At 34.6% G+C, this 24,951-nt stretch overlaps 1 protein-coding gene across 14 annotated transcripts in view; it reads right to left on the minus strand.

The window, feature by feature from the left end:
* PPP1R12A (protein phosphatase 1 regulatory subunit 12A) overlaps nt 1–24,951 on the minus strand; it is a 157,080-nt gene that overhangs the window by 24,365 nt on the left and 107,764 nt on the right. For 7 of the 14 annotated variants that reach the window (XM_053226525.1, XM_053226524.1, XM_053226528.1 and 4 more), the window contains 10 exons: nt 24,492–24,608; nt 23,894–24,109; nt 21,887–21,981; nt 20,967–21,071; nt 19,913–20,080; nt 19,342–19,518; nt 12,255–12,345; nt 10,768–10,968; nt 10,368–10,536; nt 8,239–8,360 (listed from right to left, as the gene is read on the minus strand). In XM_053226525.1, the coding sequence (XP_053082500.1) occupies nt 8,239–8,360; nt 10,368–10,536; nt 10,768–10,968; nt 12,255–12,345; nt 19,342–19,518; nt 19,913–20,080; nt 20,967–21,071; nt 21,887–21,981; nt 23,894–24,109; nt 24,492–24,608 (1,461 nt within the window). Of the gene's footprint in view, nt 1–1,586; nt 1,801–8,238; nt 8,361–10,367; nt 10,537–10,767; nt 10,969–12,254; nt 12,346–19,341; nt 19,519–19,912; nt 20,081–20,966; nt 21,072–21,886; nt 21,982–23,893; nt 24,110–24,491; nt 24,609–24,951 lie in introns of those variants that run through there. The other 7 variants (XM_015063651.3, XM_027071178.2, XM_027071183.2 and 4 more) reach the window with 5 other exon arrangements.

A 24,951-nucleotide genomic window follows, 5' to 3' on the forward strand; every position in this document is an offset into this window, starting at 1 on the left:
TTAGATGAAATAATCTTCTGCAGATTTTCTTCAATAATATGGGAATTGGTGAGGTGGTAGGGATTTAGCTTAAACAATGGGTGGGGTAATTATAGTTCTCTGCTACTTTTGTAGGTTTGATTTTTCTGTAGTAAAAATTAAAAGAGAGGTGCCTGGGTAGCTCATTCGGTTAAGCATCGGATTCTTGATCTTAGCTCAGGTCTTAATCTCAGGGTGGTGAGTTCAAGCCCTGTTTTGGGCTCCACGCTGGGGGTGGAGCCTACTTAAAAAAATAAAATAAAAATTAAAAGAAAAAATGGAAAAAACCCCAAGAGTCTAAATAAAACAAAACAACTCAAACAGATTATGTTTGCCCTTCTATAGTTATATATTCTATTCAAACAGCATAAATTTCACATTAACCGTGCTACCCCACAGTTCTTTCTCCTGTATAATATGAATAGCAATGTCAGGCATATATACAATCAGGGATAAGGGAAAAAAATAAAAATTTGTAAGCCAAAACACTACTCCTATCAAACATCACTTGAGATGTTATATATATTGTAGCATCATATTCATGAAAATGGGTTAAATGTAAAGCATCTTAAGGAGTTCTAGGAAGATGGTGAAGTAGGATCATGAGCTCACTTCCTTCCATGGACACACTGAGGCAACAGCTACATATAACTCACTCTGAAAACAACTTGAAAATTAGCAGAACAGGTCTTCCAAAGCTAAAATCATAAAGAAGCCACATTAAGAAGGGTAGGACGGACAACCCACAAATGAGAGGGATGATACAGGTACAGAGGTCCTACAAGGGGGTCAAGCCTCACATTAGGCACTCCTTACCCTGGGGATCTGCACAGGGTAGATGAGCCTCCATAACATCTAGCTTTGAAAATCAGCAGGGCTTAACTGCAGAAGAGCCAGAGGGCTGTATGGAAACTGATGCTTTACTTGCAAAGGGACATTGTACTCTGTCATTTGGTCTGAGACTCGGCACAGAAGCAGCAGTTTGAAAAGCACCTAGATTATGAAGATTTATGGACTAATTTTAGGGCATGTGCTTGAGGGGCAGAGATTTATAGGAGCTTTCTTTGGGAAAGAAGGTACTAGCTAGCACCATTTCCAACCCCCTCTGCCTAGCTGGCCAAAGGGGCCAGTTTTGACACCCTCTATCTTACCTTATGCTCACCCAACCCGAGCTTTCCCTGTGGACGGTCCCCATTCATTCCACCCGTATTGGCAGGTACCCCTTCACAGTGACTCCTGCTCTGCAATACCTGGTGGACAGTCGTGGTCAGGACTGATGTCCCCAGAAAACAATTACTGCTCATCACACCTAGCAGGCAGCCTGGTGGTGGCTGGAGCACATTCAAAGGAGGAGAGCCAGCCCTGTAGCTTCAGCCAGCTAGGATGAGGGCCAGCCCACCCACCAACACCCCTGGAGCACTCATGGCCTAGTTAAAACAGAAGAGTGCACCCAGGTCACACAGGGGATACACTGGAGTGTCTGGTTCTGTTGACGGGTGGTCAGAAGGGTCATGTTACAGGGCACCACAAAACCCTTTCTACACAAGGCCACTACTTTCAAGACCAGAAGGCATGGCTGACCTACCTAATACAGAGAAACAAACACAGAGAGTAGGACAAAATGAGGAAACAGGAGTTATGCTTCAAATGAAAGAATAAGACAAAACCTCAGAAAAAGAACTAAATGAAATGGAAATAAACAATATACCTAATACAGAGTTCAAAGTAATGGTCATAAAGGTGTTCACTGGGCTTGAGAATAATGGATGAACTCAGTGTGAACTTCAACAAAGAAAAATATAAAAAAGAACCAATCAGAGCTGAAGAATACAGTAACTGAAATGAAAAATACATTAACATCAACAGCAGATTAGAGAATGCAAAATAATTAATCAGCCATCTTGAAGACAGGGTAGTAGAAAGCACCCAAGCTAAAAAAACAAAAAGAAAAAATGAGGATAGGTTAAAGGGACCTCTGGGACAACATCAAGCATTATATGAACTAACATTCACATTATAGGAGTCTCAGAAGGAGAAGAGAGAGAGAAAGAGACAGAAAACTTATTTTAAGAAATAGTAACTAAAAACCTCCCTAACCTGGGAAAAGGAGCAGACATCCAGGTCCAGGAAGCACACAGATCCCCAAACAAGAGGAATTCAAGGAGGTCCACACCAAGATATATAATAAATAAAACATCAAAAATTAACAGTAAAGAGAATCTTTTCTTTCTTTCTTTTTTTTTTTTGAGAGACAGACGAGGGTGGGGAGGGGCAGAGGAAGAGGGAGACAGAGAATCCTAAGCAGGCTCCACATCCAGTGTGGAACCCCAAGCACGGTCCCATGATCTCACAATCATGAGAAATCAAGAGTCAGACGCTTAACTGACTGAGCCACCCAGGGGCCCCAATAAAGAGAATCTTTAAAATCAACTAGTTTTGTACAAGGGAAACCCTGTAATGTTATCAGATTATTTTTCAGCAGACACTTTACCGGCCAGGAGGGAGTGGCATAATATATTCAAAGTATAGAAAGGAAAAAAACCTACATCCAAAAGCTTACTTTACCTAGAAAGGTTATTAATAATTGCAGGAGAGATAAAGAGTTTCACAGACAAACAAGTTAAAGGACTTCATCACCACTAAACTAGCCTTATAAGAAATGTTAAAGAGACTTCTATAACTGGAAAAGAGATAGCCATAACTAGAAATAAGAAAATTATAAAAGGAAAAAATGTCACTGGCTAATATATGAAGATTAAAAAAACAAAAGTAGTAAAAATTAATTATATCTACACACAGTAGTTAAAGGATACAAACAGAAAAAGAGAGGAAATAATATGTCATATATATAAATATGGAGGAAGGAGTAAAAAAAACTTTTAGAATATGTTTGAACTTGGGGTGCCTGGGTGGCTCATTTGGTTAAGCATCTGGCTTCAGTTCAGATCATGAGTTTGAGCCCCACATCAGGCTCTCTTCTGTCAGCGTGGAGTCCACTTGGGATCCTCTATTTCCTTCTCTCTGCCCCTCCCCTGCTGGTGCTCTCTCTCTCTCTCTCAAAAATAAATAAACATTAAAAAAATGTGTTTGAGCTTAAGCGATGACCATTAACAAGATAAACTGCTACATACATAGAATGTTATAAACCTAAAATAGATACACAGAAATTGAAAAGAAAAGAATTCAAGCATACCATGAAAGAAAGTCATCAAATCCAAGGGAAGAGAGTAAGAGAAGAAACAGAGAACTATAAAAAGAACCAGAAAACAATGAACAAAACTGCAGTAAGTACATACCTATTGATAATTACTTTAAATATAAATGGACTAAATGCTCTAATGGAAAGACAAAGGATGACTAACTGGTTAAAAAAACAAGACTCAACTACGTGCTGCCCACAAAAGACTGATTTCAGATCTCAAGGCACACACAGACTAAAAGTGAAGGGATAGAAAAAAATATTCCATGCAAATGGGGGGGCGGGGGGAGCCAAGATGGCAATACCAAGATCAGACAAACGAGACTTAATTTTTTTCTTTCGTGTTTATTTTTTTCATTTTTGAGAGAGAGAGAGACAGAGAGAGAGAGAGCAAGCGCAAGTAGGGGAGGGGCAGAGAGAGAGAGAGAGAGAGAGAGAGAGAGAGAGAGAGAGAGAGGAGACACAGGATCCAAAGCAGGCGGCTCTGTGCTGTCAGCACAGTCTGATGCAGGGCTCGAACTCTTGAACCGTGAGACTATGACCTGAGCTGAAGTCGGTGCTTAACCAACTGAGCCACCCAGGCACCCCAGACAAAAGAAACTTTAAAACAAAGACTGGTAGGGGTGCCTGGGTGGCTCAGTCAGTTGGGTGTCCGACTTTGGCTCAGGTCATGATCTCGCAGTTCATGAGTTTGAGCCCCGCCTCAGGCTCTGTGCTGACAGCTCACAGCCTGGAGCCTGCCTCAGATTCTGTGTCTCCCTCTCCCTCCACTCCTCCCATGCTCAAGCTCTGTCTCTCTTGGTATCTCAAAAATAAATAAATGTTAAAAAAAAAAAAAAAAAAAAAAAAGAAGACTGTAGGGGGATTTGGGTAGCTCAGTCAGTTAAATGTCCAACTCCTGATTTTAGCTCAGGTCATGATCACATGGTTCATGAGATCAAGCCCTGCTGGGGGCTCCGTGCTATCAGTGAGGATTGGGATTCTTGGGATTCTCTCTCCCTCTCTTGCTGCCCCTCCCCAACTTGCACTTGCTCTCACAAAATAAACATAAAAAAAAAAATAAAACAAAGACTGTAGAAAGAGGCAAAGAGGGCATTACATAATGATAGAGATCAATGTAAGAGGAGAATAGAAGAATTGTAAATATCTATGAACCCAACATAGAAGCACCTAGAAACATAAAGCAAATATTAACAGACATAAAGGACATAACTGAAAATCATACAATAGTAGGGAACTTTTAGTACCCTACTTATTATCAATGGACAGAGCATCGAGAAAGAAAAATCAGCGGTTTTGAATGACACATTAGACAAGATGGGCTTAACAGATACATACAGAACACTCTATCCAAAAACAAAATTCATGGAAGTATTTTCAAATGTACATGGAACATTCTCAAGGACAGATCATGTTAGGCCACAAAACAAGTCTCAATAAATTTAAGATTGAAATCTTATCAAGCTCTTTTCTGACCAAAATAGTATGAAACTAAAATCAATGACCACAAACACGTGGTAAACAGTATGCTACTAAACAACCAATGGGGTCAATGGAGAAATCAAAGAGGAAATAAAAAATTGCCCAGAGATAAATGAAAAGGGAAATAATGGTTCAAAATCTTTGGGATACAAAAGCAATTCTAAAATGGAAGTTTATAGCGATACAGACCTACTTCAAGAAACAAGAAAAGTCTCAATCAAACTTTACACCTAAAGGAATTAAGAAAAGAACAAATGAAGCCCAAAGTTAGTAGAAAAAAGGGAATTATAAAGATCTGAGCAGAAATAAATGAATACAGACTAAAAAACAACAGAAAAGAGCAATGAAACTAGGAGCTGGTTCTTTAAAACTCGTCCAGCCTCATCAAAAAAAGAGAATTGAAATAAAATATAATATGAAAGAGAAGTTACAATGGACACCACAGGAGTACAAAGAATAAGAGACTACTAAAAACAATGACATGCCAAAAAATTAGACATTCTAGGAGAAATGGACATTTCTAGAAACATATTATCTTCTAAGACTAAATCAGGGAGAAGTAGAAAATCTGAACAGATTGATTACTAGTAATGAAATTGAATCTGTAATCAAAAAATGCCTGGTAAAGAGTGAAGTCCAGGATCAGATGGCTTTATAGGTGAACTCTACCAAAGATTTAAAGAGCTGATACCTATCATTCCCAAACTATTCTAAAAAACAGAAGAGGAAAGAATGTGTCCTTATAGAATTCATTCTATAAGGCCAGGATTACCCTGATACCAAAATCAAACAAAAACACTACAGAAAAAGAAAATTATAGAACAATATCACTGGTGAACATACATGCAAAATCCCTCAACAAAACATTAGCAAACCAAATACATCAAAAGGATCATTCACCATGATTGAATGGGACTTATCTTAGGGATGCAAAGGTGCAATATAAAAATCAGTCAATATGATAAAACATATTAACAAAATGAAGGATAAAAATCATGATCGTCTTGGTACAGAAAAAGTATTTGACAAAATTCAACATCCTTTCATGATAAAAATTTTCAACCCAGTGGGTTTACAGGAAACATACCTCAACATAATGAAGGCCATAGATGAAAAACCCATAGCTAACATCATACTTGACAGTGAAAAGCTAAACGCTTTTCTTCTACGATCAGAAACAGGACAAGGATGTCTATCTACTCTCACCACTTTTATTCAATATAGTACTATTGGAATTCCCACCCACAGCAATCAGACAAGAAAAGGAAATGAAAGACATCTAAATTATCAAGAAAGAAGTAAAACCATCACCATTTGCAGATGACATACCATATATAGAAAACTCCGAAGATGCCACCAAAAAAATAGAGTAAATGAATTCAGTAAATTGCAGGATACAAAATCAATATGCAAAAATGTTGCATTTCTATACATTAATAATGAACTAGCCAAAAGAGAAGTAAAGAAACTATGATGAAAGATAACACAAAGAGATGAAAAGATATACCATGCTCATGGACTAGAAAAATACTGTCAAAATGTTCATCCTATCCAAAATATTATGGTGCTGTCACAAATATAGACATACAGATCAACAGAACAGAAAAGAGAAGCCAGAAATAAACCCACGTGTATATAAGTTAATTAATCTTCAACAAAGCAAAAGAATATATAATAAGGAAAAGACAGTCTCGTCAATAAATGGTGCTGGAAAACTGGACAGCTACATGCAAAAGAATGAAACTGGACCACTTTCTTATACCATTCACAAAAATAAACTCAAAATGGATTAAAGATCTAAATGTAAGACCAGAAACCATGAAACTCCTAAAAGAAAACATAGGCAGTAAACTCTTGGTTATCAGCCTTAGCAATAGTTTTTTGGATCTGTCCCCTCAGGCAAGGGAAACAAAAGCAAAAATAAACAACTGGTGCTTATCAAATTAAAAAGCTTTTGTACAATGAAGGAAACCATCAGCAAAATGAAAAGGCAATCTACTGAATGCAAGCAGATACCTGCAAACGATATTATCTGGTAAGGGGCTAATATTCAAAAAATATAAAAACCTTGTATAACTCAACCAAAAAAAAAAGTCCAATTAGAAAATGGGCAGAGGACTTGAAAAAACATTTTTCTAAAGAAGACACATAGAGGGGCACCTGAGTGGCTCAGTCAGTTAAGTGTCTGACTCTTGGTTTTGGCTCAGGTTTGTGAGTCGCAAGTCCCGCATCAGGCTCTGTGCTGACAGCGCAGAGCCTGCCTGGGATTCTCTCTTTCCCTCTTTCTCTGCCCCTACCCTGCTCTCTCTCTCTCTCAAAATAAATAAGCTCAAAGAATACACATAAAGAGCCAGAAGACACATGAAAAGATGTTCAACATCACTAATCATCAGGAAAATGCAAATAAAAACCACAATGAGATAACATCTTGCACCAGTCAGAATGATTAGCATCATAAAGAAATAACAAGTGCTAGCAAGGACATAGAGAAAAGAGAACCTTTGTGCACTGCTGGTGGGAATGCAGATTGGTGTAGCCACTATGGAAAACACAATGGAGCTTCCTCAAAAAATTAAAAATAGAAATACCATGTGACCCAGTAATTCCCCTGCTGGGTAATTTACCTGAAGAAAACCCAATCACTAATCCTTAAAGACTATTCATCCCCATGTTCATTGTAGCATTATTTACAATAGCCAAGGGAAGGAAGCAACTGTTCATGTACAGATAAATAAAAAAGATGTGGAAATAGATACAATGGAATATTATGCATCCATAAATAGAAAAAAAGAAATCTTTCCATTCACAACATGGATAGACCTAAAGGGTATTATACTAAAAGAAATAAGTCAAACAGAGAAAAACAAATACCACATGTTTTACTTTCATGTAGAATCAAAAAGCCCCCAAAATTAACAAACAAAAAACCAAAAACAGACTCATAAATACAGAGAACAGACTGATTGTTGCAAAAGGGGATAAGGGTGGGAGATAGGTGAGATAGGTGAAATAGGTGAAGGGGATTAAGAGGTTCAAACTTCCAGTTATAAGTCAAGGTGATGAAAAATACCACATAGTGAGTGAATATAGTCAATAATATTGTACTAACTTTGTATAATGAGACGGTAACTATACTTACTGCGGTGGGCATTTTGTATATAATTGTTGAATCACTATGTTGTATACTTTGAAAGTAATATATAATAATAATAAAAATATGTAAAGCATCATTCTTTCAAAAATCTGCAAGATAAAGCAGCACTTCAGCCACTATACACTAATATATATATTATTTTTAATAACAGCCATTATTATTTTTATTCCAAAATTGGGACAGAACTGCTTTTTAGTAATACCAAAAATCTAAGTACTCATTAACTATCCGAATAAAGAAGAACTTTTCTGATTTAATAACCGGACTCAAAATTCAGTCATGAGCTAAAAGCACACGTAATCTGAGGCATGTAAGAAATTGTTAGTATGTACTTCTAGAAAGATTAAGTATACTATCAAGTAGCCATATTTTAATAGGTTCTCACATCTTGTGTCCAAAATGAAACTCCTGTAGATCTCCTTTTCTCTCTTGGTCGTCGTCGTTCTCGGATTGATTTAGGTTGTGATTTATCTTCTCCTTCTTTTTCCTCTTCTCTCTTTTCTCCCTCTGTTAAGGATTATAATGAACCACATGGTAGCAACGTATTTTGACAGTATTTTATAAGAAAAATGTAGTAATCATATTTCAAAATCAACCTCCTTTATAAAGGCTTCTAAAATTTTCCAGTCAGAATTATTTTTGCCCCCTCAGCATTCCTATAAAACACTTGGTTTAGACATGTATTTGTATCTCCCATTAGACAGGTTCTTGATCAAGACAAGAAATGATTTTTATTATTTCATTTTCCTAGTGCCTGAAACAAAACATCGGCCAAAAGACATACTTAATAATATTTGCTGAACAGAAAATAATTGAATCCTATGAAGAAAACAGGGCTCGAGTTATTAATGTTTGATAGGGGGTTACTATACCCAAAGTTAACACTTCGAAGAAAACAAACAGTTCTTAATGATGGAACAGCTAGCAGACATAGAACGAGTTTTTCAGTTTCTGTTTCTACTATTCCCAATCCTCATTCGGTAGAATAAATACAGTATTCATTTCATTTCTATTAGACAGTATCTAAGAACAAACTCTTTTTTCGGGAAAAAATATTTATCTTTTAAAACACGTCAACATAAAATGTAGTCTTGGGGTGCCCGGGTGACTCAGTTGGTTAAGGGTCTGACTTTGGCTTAGGTCATAATCTTACGGTTCATGGGTTTGAGCCCCACATCAGGCTCTGTGCTGACAGCTGAGAGCCCGAAGCCTACTTTGGATTCTGTGTCTCACTGTCTCTCTCAAAAATAAATAAACATTAAAAAAAGGTTTTTTTAAAATATAGTCTCAAAATTTGTTTCCTTCTTAGGATAGTTAAAATAGCTTTAGACTTATATTCTATAAAGGGGTCTTCAAATAGGTTTTAAAAAGTAGACATCTATATGGAACAAAGTAATGTTAGAAATTATTTCTAAAAGTCTCCTTCCTGTGCCATTAGCAAAGAGTCACAGCAAAAGAAATTTCAAAATTATAGTGCCAACAAGTTTTTTTAGAATTGTTTTTGGAATTGGTTTAGAGCAAAGATCTCAAACTCCAATGCATATAGTGGCCATCCAGATAATATAAATGGATAAAATGGGCCAGGAGGGCACTATTCCAAGGGGTGAGGGGCTATAACTTACTCCTTGCCTCTAGCCAATCGTTGATATGTGAGAATTAGAAACAGTGTTGCTTAATCTTCCCACTTTTCAATAGAAGATGAAAATCTAAACTTTTATGCAAATATCCCTAATTTTCAAAGTTGGCTCAAGGTTTTTACAAACCATTATGTGAGCCTCATGCTTAGTATTTTAAAGAACTGAAATATCTCAATGACCAAAAAAAGAAAAGTTGCTGAAAATTGGGGAAAACTTAATTTTTCTGAAGTTTATCCTTCATGATTACTGATATTATCATGACTAATACCGTGGGATTTTCTTTTAAAATATAAAACGCCTACAATTAGAAATAATTTTATTTAGTACCAATCTCTTAATTAAAGTAGGAATTATTAAAATTTAAATAGGAAGTTTATATGAAAAAATAAGAAATGTTAATAGTGACTATCAATATGCCAACATATCACTGAAAAAGAAATCTATTTCTCAAGAAATAAGCATAAAAACCATTTTGTTTTGGCAAGGACACTGCATGTGTTTTAAGTGATTTTAGTTTAAAACAATTCACATATAAAAAATTTAAAGATATGATCCAATAGGCAAGAAGTAACTTCAGGCACTAATGAACAGCTCCTAGAAATAGTCTCCCACCAGTTCTTCTATGCTGACTTTTCTATGTTGGTGTACATAATGCTTTTTGTGAAGTCTTAAATTATAAAGATATATGTAACAATGCCAGACTACATGATTTCCTATTTTTATTTTCTACTCTTCTTATTTTTGACCATCATCTTCTTTTTGAAAGAAAAAATGGAATGACTCCCAGTTTAGAAAAGTTGTTTCTTTTCTGTAGAACTAGAAATTAGAAAAAAAAAAAATTCAAAGGATTATTTGAAGGAAACAAAGGTCTTCTTACCTCTTTCATTTTCTTTTGTTAATCCTCTGGAGTAAGCGGAAGTTATACCTACAAGACTATTTGGCCTGTTTAGCTGACTTGAAGCATAGAGTGAACTGCTCATGGTAGAAAGTGAAGAGGATGGGGTGGTAGAACTTGAAGTGGATACTGGTCTGTAACGCTGGTAAGTCTGTGAAATATTAAAATTAATTCCCACGTAAAATATTTAACAGTTAAAAACATCTAAACACAGGTTCATTTTGAAAGAAAAATAACATTCTAATCATCTCAAAATAATTCAGATTTCTGGTCCTTTGGAGTATTTTGTATATAGTTTGTCGGTATATAAATCTCTTGTATACTGAAAGTCACAAAACTAGTCATACCATTTGACCTAGCTGTGTTGGTGGTACACTATTACCTCATCGTATGTTCTGGAGTATTTTTGTTTATATTCATCTTCTCTAGATGTTTCTGACTCCTTCTTTTCTTCTTGCTTCTCTTTATCCTGTTTTTCTTTTTCTTCTTTTTCTTTTTCTTCATTTTCTTGTTCTCTGGTTCGGGTAGAACGACTTCTTCCTATTGTTTTTTCAGCTTCCTGAAGATCAGTCAGTGTTACTCCCTGTACATTAAAAAGGTAAATTTAAGAATGAGAAGCAGTATAGCTTGTTTCAAAGAAATATTTTATAAGTAGACAAATTTAATATGAATGTATTGGAAGTCAAATACACGTTTGGAATTGGTTTGCAAATTCGAACAAAATTTTTAGTGGGCAAGTCACATTCATTCTATGAAGAATCATCATGAGCAAGCACAGTAATAGGTACTGGAAAAGACAAAATACATGTAAGAAATAGTCTCTATATTTAAGAAATTAAAAAAAGGGGAGGAGATGACAGTACTATCACATGAATATGAATATAAATATTCCTAAGAAGTACAAAGAAGGAAAAGCTGATATATACACTGTTTATACACTGAATTTATATGTACTTCTGTTTTATATATATATGTAAAAACATAAATATATACATACAACATGTATAACATATATATGTATATATATGTATAATATGTATGTATAAACACATACATATGTATTTACTGAAAAAAATTTCAGTAAAGAAATAATTTTTAAAGGGTAAGCCTTAAAGAACAGGTGAGATTTCAAAAAGTAAAGGTACAAAGGCAGGAAGAATATGTTAAGACCTTAACAAACAGTTCAGCTTGAAATGAAATACTAATAAAAGTAAGGATCAAGGAGTTGAATCTGGACTTTGGAGCGCCTCAACTATGGGAAAGGATAGACACAAAATGATATAGTAGATATAATTAGAATGGCAAGGAGGTTAAGGAGATGCTAACTAGACTGAGTGACATTTTCCTGGTACTTGCACATTAGCTGTCTGAAATATCTAATACAATAGACCTATTCCCCACAACTCCAAATATTTACAGAATTCTTTATTAATTATTAGACATCATATTAATTCATTAACACGCATTGAGTACTCTGTGCCAGACACCATCTAAGAAACAAAAAGTAAATATGCAAAGAGATACAAAGGTATATGCCAATTAGATTAAATATAATACTCACATTAATTAGATTAAATGTAATATACAAAAGGCTAGGAAAGAATTACTAAAGCAATCTTTAAGATTTCCTCACATTATATACTAACATCAGTGTTTTCTTTTTCTTTTTTTTTTTTTAAAGTTTTTAAAAAATTTCTTTAAATAATTTCTACACCCAACACGGGGCTTGTACTCACAACGCCAAGAACAATAGTCACATGCTCCTCTGACTGAGCCAGCCAGGCGCTCCAATGACATTAATATTTTCATAGAGAAGTGAAAAAGAGAAAGGCAATTTGAAGCTTTATATGTTATACACATTAAACATACCTGTGTTGATCTTCTAGACTGTCTTGCTTGTCTAGATCTTGCTTTTCTTTGGGATTCAGACTCTTCATCTCTAACAGGAGTGAGGTATGATCTACAGTAATAAATAAAAATTGTTAGTTGGATATACAGTATCTGTGAATTACATACGAATATATGAATGAATACACGGTAAGCATTTTAGTTTAAGAAAAAGTCTCCAAAAATGGTTTCATTCATCACGAAAATTCAACAATGCAATCTGATAAAGTTTTAGATTGAAAATAATCAGTATTAACTTCTATTTTTCAAGTTCTTCCTAACCACAGTTTTGTTTTTTTTCTTTTGAAAAGCCATGTGATGAGTCCTCTTAGTCCCTTTGCTGATTCCCTGCAATACCATGCTAGATGATACGTGAAGGCTAAACTCTAGACTGTCAATGTCTTTTCATGGTTAGAATGGTTAGGAGTGAAGGCAACATTTAACATATGGGATGACTAGTGAGCAAGCAACACTCCCTGCACTCCTGTCACTGCATTTATTAATGATGCTTTTGGCAGACATCATACTCTTGTTCACACTTTGAGTTATCTAAAAATTCAAGTATTTTTATTCATAAACTGCTTTAAAATCAGCATCCTACTCTTGGTTACTGATTTGCTAATATAAAAAGAACTTGACCTTTATCTTCACTATATCTGATCTTATCAATTATCAATCTTATCAATCACTTCACTATATTTGATCTAAGCCTATGCCCCATCCTGTCTAAGGATATGCACAATTTCAAAAGCATATGTCCATGTCAAGAGATTAATAACTAATTAAAGGGTTGAATAAGAAAAGACAGAGCCGTGCAAGACACAGAAAGTAACTTCCCTCCAATGATCAAGGTTACTTGGGAAGTTCAATTGTTAATACTTTATTTAGTTATATTACAATCTAATTCACATTTCTCATACAATACTCATAAATAGAATATTTCTATTGTCTATGCTGTTAATTAAATTTATCTAGTTTATATCACCTGCCCCTCCCCTTTAAAAAGCTCAACTTTTTAAAAGGGTTCTTTTTTTAGATTTACTATGCTTTCCAATTTTTAACTCGTTCTGTTCTTTAAACTTCCTGAAACTATTCATATATCCATAACAAACGTTAGAATTTATTCTCGGTTTTATGCCTTATCTTTTATTCTTTCTATGTGTCCTTAAAAGCTCTAGGTTCAAAGAACACAACACACTTCCAACTCCTTAGAATCATTTCAGTTTCTTCACAATTCTTTTAGAGAGCCCCATTCCTTTTGATTTCTCTGCCTTTTGCTTCACACGCTTAAGTTTTTAGAAATCTGTCTGAAACTAGAATACATGATTTATTATTCCTAGGATTCACCTCCTTGAATAAATTAATCCTAAGATGACAAGGTCACTTGTCAACCAAAATCCTCGTTGCCTCAATTCCATCAACTAACTCTTACTTATTGGTTAAAGTTAGTACTAGAGGACAGGTTCTCTGTGTTGCTTCTACTCTAATTACAGATCAACTTTAAGCAAGGTAAGTCAAGAACTTCTCAGGAGGGTATTTTTACTTGACTGAGACATCCAACAAACTTAGAGAAAGATGAAAATCCTCTCACTACTTTACTTTGACTTAAGTTGTTTTCTTCATCTGGTTTGAGAAAATATCACCTATTTTCTCTATTTGGTTGAATAACCTAGGGCACTATTTCATAATGACATAACTTATTTTTTTCTCTTTATCCATATGTTTTCATCTCTAGGTTTCTAGAATATCCTGGGGGTGCCTACGTGGCTCAGTCGATTAAGCATCTGACTTAGGCTCAGGTCATGATCTCATGGTTCATGAGTTTGAGCTCCACACTGGGCTCTGTGCTAACTGTTTGGAGCCCAGAGTTTGCTTCAGATTCTGTGCTTCCCTCTCTCTCTGCTTCTCCCCTGTTTGCTCCTTCTCCCTCTCAAAAATAAATAAACATTAGAATATCCTGAAAGATTACGTCTTTTTGCTACTATACTAGCACTACATCTATCTCACAAATCGGGCACACCCCACATGATTCAAGCATTGAAGAGTTCTATTTTACCAAATTTGGTTTCTATGAAAATACTGGTACAGATTTAAGTTTATAACCTTAAGTTTCATTTTTTTTAAGTTTAATTATTTGAGAGAGAGAGAGAGCATGAGTGGGAAAGGGTAGAGAGAAGGACAGAATCCCAAGCACGCTCTGCACTATCAGCACAGAGACTAATGCAGGGCTTCAACTCACAAACCATGAGATCATGACCCTAGCTGAAGTCAGGCACGTAACCCATTGAGCCAGCCAGGTGCCCCTAAAATTTTAATGTTTTAAAAAATTACATTTCTAATTATTTGGTCTGTTGCTTTTAATTTGTCCTCCTAAAAGTGTAGGGCAAGAAAAAAATTCACTATATACAACTTTCTTTCTTTCTTTTTAAGTTTATTTTTATTTTCAGAGAGAGACAGAGAGCAAGCAGGGGAGAGGCAGAGAGAAAGGGAAACAGAATCTCAAGTAGGCTCCATGCTATCAGTGCCGAGCTCAATGCAGGGTTCGATTTCACGAACCATGAGATCATGACCTGAGCAGAAATCGAGAGTCAGATGTTTAACTTACTGAGCCACCCGGGGTGCCCCGGGTACATAAAGCATTTTAGTTACCAGCATTTCTTTAGTTTGACTTTCTTTTAGAGATTCTGCAACATATGACTTCATCTGTACCAATGCACAGATCCAGAGAGATGAATACAACTGGTTAGGATGCTTGCCCTCTTGATGGCCCAGAATGCTCAAGCTACACTAAGCTTGATACTTCTCTTTCTCCTACTATTTCTTAATTTTCATACTGTCTATATATGAACTCTTGTGAATTTTAAGCTTTTTATTTAGATACAACCGTTATTCCCTACTTTTGTAACAACTCCAGTGATTTCTCTGGGACAAGTCATTTTAAAGGTGAAAAAGAGTAACAATAAACTTGTTATTACAGGTTTAGTTTAAGAAAATTAATTCCAGAATAGAGTGAGGAGCTTGTTTATTCTGGAAGTTGGTTATACATATTTGGAAAATGTTATATATTCTAACCATCTCCAGGAAAATCACAACATGTTAAAGGCTCTGAGAAGAACCAAGGAAGAAACCTGTTTAACCGTAACTATGTATTTCCTAAGATTATTAAGTAGAACATACTTTTATGGTACACCTGTTACATGTGGAAAAGTGCTCTGTGAAACATCAATTTGGAAAATATGGCCCAATGGCCATTTTTTTTTTAGCGATTCATTGGGTACTTACTTATGCATCCACTGTCCCTATGCAATGTATTGCTTTTTGGACTTCTCCCAGACGAGGAGAAGAAAAGAATAAAAGAAGATGAAACCTTAATGTGGTAGCAAATCTGGTTAAACAGAAAAACTAGAACAGCTCAGATGGCTGCATGTATCACTTCAGTATTTCAAGGGCTGCTCTGAAAGTAAGCATGAACATGGACTACTGAATCTGACTCCTCTATGTAATGGTCAAAATTTTCACATATAGTTTACGACAGGGAAATCTGCATTGCCATTTGTTCTTTTAATCCCCATGTTCTGCAAACAGAACTAATCAACCAGCACGCTCTCTTCAAATGAGCCTCCCTACTTTTTCAACAGTTTCAAGTTGCCATAAAAGTTAAATCTACCTATCATATCTGGTTTAACATATGTAGGTTAAGGGGATAAAAATTACTAGTCAAAAGACTTATAATATCTGTTTCTGTTCATTTAAATTTTCCTTACATTTGCTCCAAATCAGCATAAAAATCTAGCCTATCAATTTGTAATATACAATATGTTTCCTATTATTTTAAGAGTCCCCATCTGGCATTCAGTTCCTTCTCCTCTCTTGGGGTTCCTGTATAGAGCAGACCTCTGTGAATTAAACGTAGACAAGAAAGTTAATTCACATATTTTGTGTTTAATTAAAAAGAGCTGATCAAAAAGATAGCAGAATATATCAAACTCTACTGCTGCCTTCCCACCTCCCCCCCCCCCAGTTTATTTATTTTGAGGGAAACAGAGACAGTGTGAGTAGGGGAGGGGCAGAGGGAGAGGGAGAGAGAATCCCAAGCAGGCTCTGCACTGGTAGCCCGACGCGGGGCTTGAACTCATGAAACTATGAGATCATGACCTGAGCCAAAACCAAGAGTTGGACGCTTAACCGACTGAGCCATCTAGGCCCTCCTCTATTGTTGCCTTAAAAAAAAAAAAAAAAAAAAAAAAAAAAAAAAAAAAAAAGAAAGAAAGAAAGCTTATTTATTTATTCTAAGAGAGAGAGAAAGTGCAAGAGCGGGGGAGGAGGAGAGAATACCAAGCAGGCTCTGCATTGCCAGCAGAGCCCAATGTGGGGCTTGATCCCACAAACTGAGCTACCCAGCTGCCCCTCAAACTCCACTGCTGCCTTAACTTACTATATCATACTACATCTCTTTCTTAAAACTATATAGGGTGCATAATTTTACTCCTTAGTAGTCTTAGATGGCTTACAATTTTCTGAGCTACTGAAAGGTTATTATTTTTAAAATAAGGATTTTCTAATAATTCCAATTATTCTATGTATTATTTCACTGATTTATTGGTTGAAATATATTTATCTATAATATTTATATTTTGGGTAATCAACAAACAACATCTTTAAAAAACTGAAAACAACCCTTCTTTTTCATTCAGCTTTTTTCCTTGCAGAGGGAAGATAAATGAGCAAATGCAAGCTGGCTGAGCCAAGGGAAAAAGGTGGAGGAGAATAATTATACAAAGCAACAGTTCCACATGAATTCATGTTACAAACTTGAACTTATTAGTAAGATACTGCTTTGTATTTTGAAAAGACTGGAAAATTAGAAACACTTAAAAAATGAAAGAATTTGCTATCATGCTACTTAAAGCTAACTTTTCTTCTCTACTTCCCACTCTGCTACCACTATTAATCCTTTGGAAATTTAACAAAAACAGAAAATCCTCATCCAATCCTAATCAATAAAAACAAAATTCAAGAATAGAATAGTTGAATTTAATAGTGAGTTTGGTAACTTTGCATAACATCTGAAAGTATATATGTATGGATACCTAAAATAGCATAGATGTATTAACTTATCTTTTTAGCCACAATATATACTTAAGTCATAATATATACATTTTGAGGACAAATATTCAACTATACACATTTCAAAACCATTAACAAAATTTAATTGAAAGACAAACAGAAGAGGTCAACAATGTATTCAAAACTGCAAACAATTACTTGACGTGAAACAAAACACAAACATTATTATTGCAAACATCACTGAAAATGAGTAAGACAAACAAAATTTCTGTAATATACACCAGGGAAAATGTCAACAGATACATTTTGTTTCTTATGCTATTAAAATTTGTTCTGTTCTATTAATATCTCCAAATATTTAATTCTCAATCTAATGTCTTCCAGGATTAATTCTAAGAAGCTGAAACTCAACTTTCTCCAACAACAAGTCTAGAAGTTAAAAATTATATAAATAAAATACTTATGTTACAGAAGAAGAAATTCTGACCTGGAGAGCATTCTAACCTTAGGATTAAAGGAGTAAAAAACCAAGGATTCCTAACCTTTCCCCCTTAACTTCCCCTACTCCATAAAAGCAAAGTCCTCAAGTTGATTTTCACTCAAAAATAATGATGGCTGCCTATGATCTTCTAATTTCTGTTGGCTATGTGGTCTGACTTGAAAACACCTCAAAAGCCTAAAACTAACATTAATGTATAGAAAAATGAAGAATTATTAAAATATGGTATGACCTATACTGGTGTTCAAATCACAAAATGCTAACTGCTTATAATGGTTTTATAGAACTATCACTAAATCTTACCATAGAAATAGTAATAAAACATAATCATGCTGACAAAAAATAAAGATGCAATGATAGGAAAGAAAATGTTTAACATTTAAAAATTTAATGTTTTGTTACTTTTCATATATTCACCACGAATATTACTGTAAGGACATTAATAACTTACTACAGGCCATGTACCATGCACCAGAGACAAAGCCTGTATATGAACACTACATGCCAGAACTATGACAAAGTTAATCTGGTTGGTATTTTAGTAAACAAACAAAACAAAATAAAAATCAAAACACCAGTTATGTAGCTAATTTAATCTCAAAGGAATAAAATACAAAAAAGGTCACATTTAGTTTTTTAAGATTTTTTTTTTTCTCAAGAGGAAAAACAAAATTCAAAGCTAGTAACTATGCATGCTATAGCAGGAAAAACACTTGACTGATTCTCCTGTAATCTTGGGCCTCGCCTTAGTTCTCATTAAATAAAAGTGGAAAAGTCACTTAATATCTCTGGGTCTTAGTTTCTTATGTAAAGCAAGGCTATCACAAAAGAGGTAAGTTCCTTTCCACATCTGAAATTCCAAGCCAATTAGCAGCAGCATGAAGAAGTGAGCAACGCTCCTAACATTTAAGCACACAAAATAAATTCATAAATCCTTTAAAATATTTAATTAATGAGTCCCTTTTATGTACTGAATTAAAACTAAGAGAACGTATTCAAAGTGCTTAAAAATGATTTGGTTTACACATATGCCCAAGAAGCCTTTCTTCAAGAGAATCTTAAAATGAAAAGTCTCGAAAGTAACAAAAACAGTTTAACATCCATCAAATTTTTTAATAATAGGAGGAAACAGAAGAATGAAAAATCTGTTTCTGTCATGTTACATCTAGTCTTCCATAAGTGTGACTGGGTGTGTTTAGATCTTCATCACAAAACCATCTTGAATGAAAACAACCACTAAAAAAAATGAAGATGGCTAAGTAGACAAGTGTCTGGCTCACTTCCTTGAAACAAAAACATCTATTCTGTCAGAGGGAGTCACCAAGCCTAAATGCTAGTAACTGCCAATTACATCAGTTCATGTAGTTCTGAGCTGATACAGGTTATTTCACTTATTCACCTACTGAAGAGATGGTCACCAACTTGACAAGGTTAAAAGGCAAAACAAACAACTTTCAGCACTGGGCAAGATACATCAGCAGTTCTATTAGGACCTTTACACACCTGCGTCTCTCCCTGACCTCTGATGTGGAGGAGACAGTGCCAGCAGTAGTTGTAGTCAGGGTTGTGGTTGAGGCTGCAGCATTTACAACAGTTGGAGCAACAGGGATGGTCACTGCCGTAGGAACACTGTCCTTTTCTTTTTCAGTACTATCCTCAGCCCACAAACGATTTGAGGTACTATCGCATCATAAGCAGCAACACAAAAAGAGAAAAGGAAAACAGCTAAACAATGAAAGCACTTTCTAGCAGCTGAAACATGTGACTACAGGGATGGATTTTTTTAAAACATGAGGCAAGACATCTTTGAACTATGAACCAGAAGTCTCACCCAGAGCTGTCAAAGGGAGAAATTTACATTTTAAGCAGCCTGATTCAAGAAAAGTTAATAATTCAAGAACTTCGTTTTTCCCCAGACATGCATAATTGCCTCTTTTTGGAACCAATTTTTGCTTGTAAATAATTTTAAAAGGTAAATGAAAAAATCCAGAGCCCCACAATCTTCTAAACAAAAATGCATGCACATACATAAGCACACAGTAGGCCTGAACACAAAATGTTATCTGTGACTCACCTGCTTTGTGTGCCTGTTGAGGAAGAACCCGTTGTAATCTTTGTAGTAGTGCTTGTGCTGGAAAGCAGGCTTTTCTGAAGCCCAGCTGCAGAGGTAACTGTTGGTGTTGATGTGGTGCTTGGAACACTAGAACTAATCAAATCATCTTGTCTTCTACCAAAGGAGCAACTGAAGGAAAGAGTCATATCTATATAGGATGTGTCTGTATGTGTAGTCTACAGTTAATGTCTATACATTACACAGATACACAAGGCTAGGAAAAATCTAAAAAACTGTGTTCCTAAATACACCACCGGCTCCAGCACCAAGAGTTGCATCTACAACTTGCTAGAGTCTAGATGATTTCACTAATTTGGTAGTGTATCATTTTACTGCCTCCCACCTCCCTGGACAGGACTCAAACATGTTCTGATCTGATATTTTACGTTTCTGGAACTATTAACAGACCATATGGTCATGCCAGGCTGGGTCTGAGCAAAACACTTAGGTCTGGTTTTACTCAGGGAAAGTTAAGATCAACCTTTTTGAAGAAAAGTATTTTAGCAATGAGTCACATCCTTAGGAGTGACCCATGCCTGTATTATAATTGCTCATCTTTTACTCTTCTTTTTGGTTGTTTTTAACAGAGAAAATATTTATGGTTTTTGTCCCCCCTCCTCTCCAATATGACATTACCAACATTTCAATTCAAGAAATTACCATCTCTCTGAGTTCTAAGAAAAGTGGAAACTTCCAGGTCACTAAATAATGCCCAGATCAATTAAGACACTGATCTATTTCAACTTCTCTAGTCAATTATATAAGGAGTTCCTTCTAAATATGCTACAATCTAAAAGATGCTTCCTAATAGATCAAATCTAATTATACATAATATATATAAAAGTAAAAACAAATTTTCATCTACCTCTAAATATATATTCTGGACTTTTAAATGACGTTTTATTTAAACAATGAAAGCACGTATTTTCTTAATGATATTAAATTGAGGGCTCCAAACAAACTGCCTCATATTTTTATAAAAGAATGCATAAAAGTTACTTAAGAATTATATTACCTTTTATGGTAAGCTGATCCTTCATTAACTGAGCTATTCTTTTTGAGATCATCTTCCCATTTTCTTCTTGTATAGGAGCTACTCGTTCGTAAACTTGAAGAGTCTCTGTGAAAAGAGTTATCTTTCAAATTCTGGTATATAATTTTAAAACAGGATTAAGAAAGCTGTCTATTAAAAAACATTAGTAGAAGCAGAAACTAGTAAAATCCCTTAAGAAAATACTTTGGAATATTTATTAAGAAATGAAAGTAATTCCAGTTCTAAGATTCTATCCCTAAGGTATAATCCTAACTACAGTGGGGAAAATTAAGATATTTACAGAAGTTTTACTTATGATCATAAAATACCAATTTAAATGTCCATATTTGGAGAGGGAAAATAGTTACTTAAACCTCAGTAGACCTACTCTATGGAACATAATGCACTGATGAAAACCAACGCTTACTGAAGATATGTATGAACACATAAGACTATGTATGAGATGTGAGGTAAAAAAAAAAAAAAAAAAAAAGTCAAAAGTCAAGACACAAAACTGGATGTTATAACATGACTACAACTATATTTTAAAGTTCTCATACCCCATGTGCTGAAAATAGGAAGAAAGAAACTAAAATGTTGACAGTGATTAAGAGCTTTTTCTCCTTTCTTTTTCCTTTTCTGTAGGTTTCAACTATTTGGAGAGTCTGTACTAGATTAGTTTGTGACCTCATCTGGCACCACTGTCCCAACTACAATGTGTTTTGTTTTGATTTTGCCATTTCATGAATATACAAATCTGCATCTCCTCAGGACCTTCTATTTGGTGTTCTTCCCACAATCCATATATCCCACAGAGTTACAACAATGCTCATGTTTTCATTGTCATGCTAGGTAATAAAGATTTCATAGTAAAAACATAAAGCAAATCATAATGAATCCACCTGTTTTCTTTCTCTTCAATGTCAGATGTACTGGCTAGTCGTCTTGGTATTGTAGGTGCAACATATGCAAGCCTAGTTCCTTTACTATCTTTCTCCTACACAACAGGAAAAAAAATGAGTGAAAAATAAATCTGTGATTACAGGAACCACTAAAAGTACTAAGGAAAGAGTATTCAACAATGTACAATTATACAATTACAATTATACAACCATAACAGTTTATAGTATTTCCACAGCTCCTACCTATACTCTTTAAAATTAATGTCTATTAATAGTTAAATACTTTAAGTGCCAGAGGACAGCCTGTTCAAACCGATTTTCTTTTCTCCTTTAATCTAGAATTAGACAATATTTTAATAGAAGGAAAAAAATTCCTCATTTTAATGACTTTTTCTAAATTTCTATAACAGATTATGTAAGGTAATGCAGTATAATATAATAAAATATTCTTATTTTTTTCCAGAGAAATAAGGTCTCAAATATGGTTAACTGGTAAGTCCTAATTATTTATGCTATGTAAGTTATTCATTACTTTGATATAACGTTAAAATATTCCGAACAAAAAATACTTAAGTTATATTTATCCAAATCCAGTTGAGAGTGCAGGAGCAACGGTATGATACATTCCCACTGTACTGGCATCAAGTACTTGGAAAATAATTAGGCAATCAATTTATACAAAATAAAAAACTTTAAAATTACTTGAGAAATTCTATTTCTGATTTCTGACACAAAGAAACAAACACTTTAAATAGAGGGACGAAACTATATGAAAAAAAAGTACAAGCACTGGAAATATAGAAAAGAAATAATCCAGCAATATAAAATATATCTGAATAAACTGCATACATTCTATTTGATATAATTTAATACTATCCTTCAAATACAGTTATTAAAACTACTGATTAAAAGGAGGTTGCTTTTGATGCAGCAGATATAAAACTGCAGATGCTAGATAAATGCAACTTACGAGTATAATTACATTCTAGAATAAATTCTAGAATAAATGCCCCCCAATATATTTTATTATAAACTGTCTAGTGGAATAAAGCATTTGTTTAATTAAGTATAGTTTCATAATTTATTTTTTGAGCAAATCTGATCTTCCCAGTACTTACAGAAGCATACTTCGTTTTATTGCACTTAACAGATACTGTGGTTTTTACAATTTGCAGTTTGTTGCAACCCTGCATCAAGCAAGTCTATCCAAGCCACTTTCCAACAGCATTTGCTCACTTTGTGTCTCTATGTCACATTTTGGTGATTCCCACCATATTTCAAGGCTTTTCATTATTATCATATTTGTTACAGTGATTATAACTTGCTGAAAGCTCAAATTATGGTCAGCATATAAATATTTTTAAATTAAGGTATGTACATTTTCTTTAGACACAATGCTATTATACACTTAGGAGGCTACAGCATAAATATATATAAAATTTATGAGTATATATAGGAGTATAAAATATACATAAAATTAGAGTGTATGTGGACATATATATATATATGTATATGTGTGCGTGTGTATATATATATATATCCACACACGTATACATACTGGAGAGAGAGGGAGGGCCTAAAAAGAGAGAGAATCTGAAGCAGGCTCCACACCCAGCACAGAGCCTGACGCGGGGATCTATCTCACAACCATGAGATCATGACCTAAGCCAAAATCAAGAGGTAGACGCTTAACTGACTGAGCCATCCAGGTGCCTTATATAAATATATTTCTTATATACAGTGGGAAACAAAAAACTCATTTGACTTGCTTTATTGCAGTGGTCTGGAGCCAAACCCACAATATCTCTGAGGTATGCCTATAATTCCATACTGACATTTGTTTAAGGTAGGTCTATTTGTATTATCATGTAAAATTCATTAAGTCAGGTGAATTAAGTTGATACACAAATTTAATAATGACACAAAGTAGAAAATCTATCAAATTTCATGTTCCTGGAAAACAAATGATTAGAGTGTTGATAGAAACCAGATGATGAAATAAGTCACCTTTTCTTTATTATCCAAAGAGGAGGAGAGTCTGGGACTCGAAGCTGAACGTATAACACCTGCAGTGTCTTTTTCTTTCTGAGCCTCTTTAGATGCTGTGATTTCTGCAAGTGCGCCATAACTGCCAGTCTTTCTAAGTCCTAACCTCCAAGATGCAGGAGACTCGTCTTTTCTCTCTTCTTCTTTGGGAGAAATTTTTGTAGCTGAGGTTGGAAACTGTTATTTTATTTTTAAGGAAAAGAAAACGTAATTATCAACACTGATCAATCCTTAAGCTGGAAATAACAAATTTACAGATAATATGTCTGAAATTATAGTTAATAGTTTCAGGAGAAACACTTTTACTAAGTAGGTTAATGTCTTAGTAAAAAATGTAAAGATCTAAAACTGGAAAAAAAATAGAACTATCTTTCCAAAAGTTAGATTTAAGAAAACACACTCCACACTTTATAGCACACAGAAAAATTATAATGCAAATACAGAGGACAGAAATGAGCACACCATAAGGACTTTAAAACCATGCATCTCTGGAACCAATATTCATATTAAACTTGTTATATTGTAACCTCATAAATCCTTGCACATAGGAATGCCTCACCATGGATTTTTCACCCTTATTGGGCACAAGAACAATGCCAGTTTTGCGCAAGCCCTGCCTCCATGATGCAGGATCTACTGATTCCACCACAGGCATGATAGGAGCAATGAAATCATACTAAAGCCAATTAAAATAAGACAGGTAAAGAGATAAAGATTGAAAGCACAAAACAAAAAGGACGTTATAAACAAAACATACTTTTTTCTGTTTAAAAGAATTTTGTAACAAAACCCAGTAACTGGGTAATGATCCAATCTTAAAAGTAACTGGGAACAAATCTAATTTTAGCATAAGAGAAAGAATCTGAAAGAATCTAATAAAGAAATTTCTAAAGCAATTAAAGGCACATGGAGCAAATATTATAGTACTTGAATGAACAGACTACTGCATTTGAATTTTATTTTTATTCATTTATATACTTGGGTTAAGAATTTTTTTTTAATCCAGCATAATCAACAAA

This window comes from Acinonyx jubatus, chromosome B4 (genome assembly GCF_027475565.1).
Source record: "Acinonyx jubatus isolate Ajub_Pintada_27869175 chromosome B4, VMU_Ajub_asm_v1.0, whole genome shotgun sequence".
NCBI classification, from domain to species: domain Eukaryota; kingdom Metazoa; phylum Chordata; class Mammalia; order Carnivora; family Felidae; genus Acinonyx; species Acinonyx jubatus.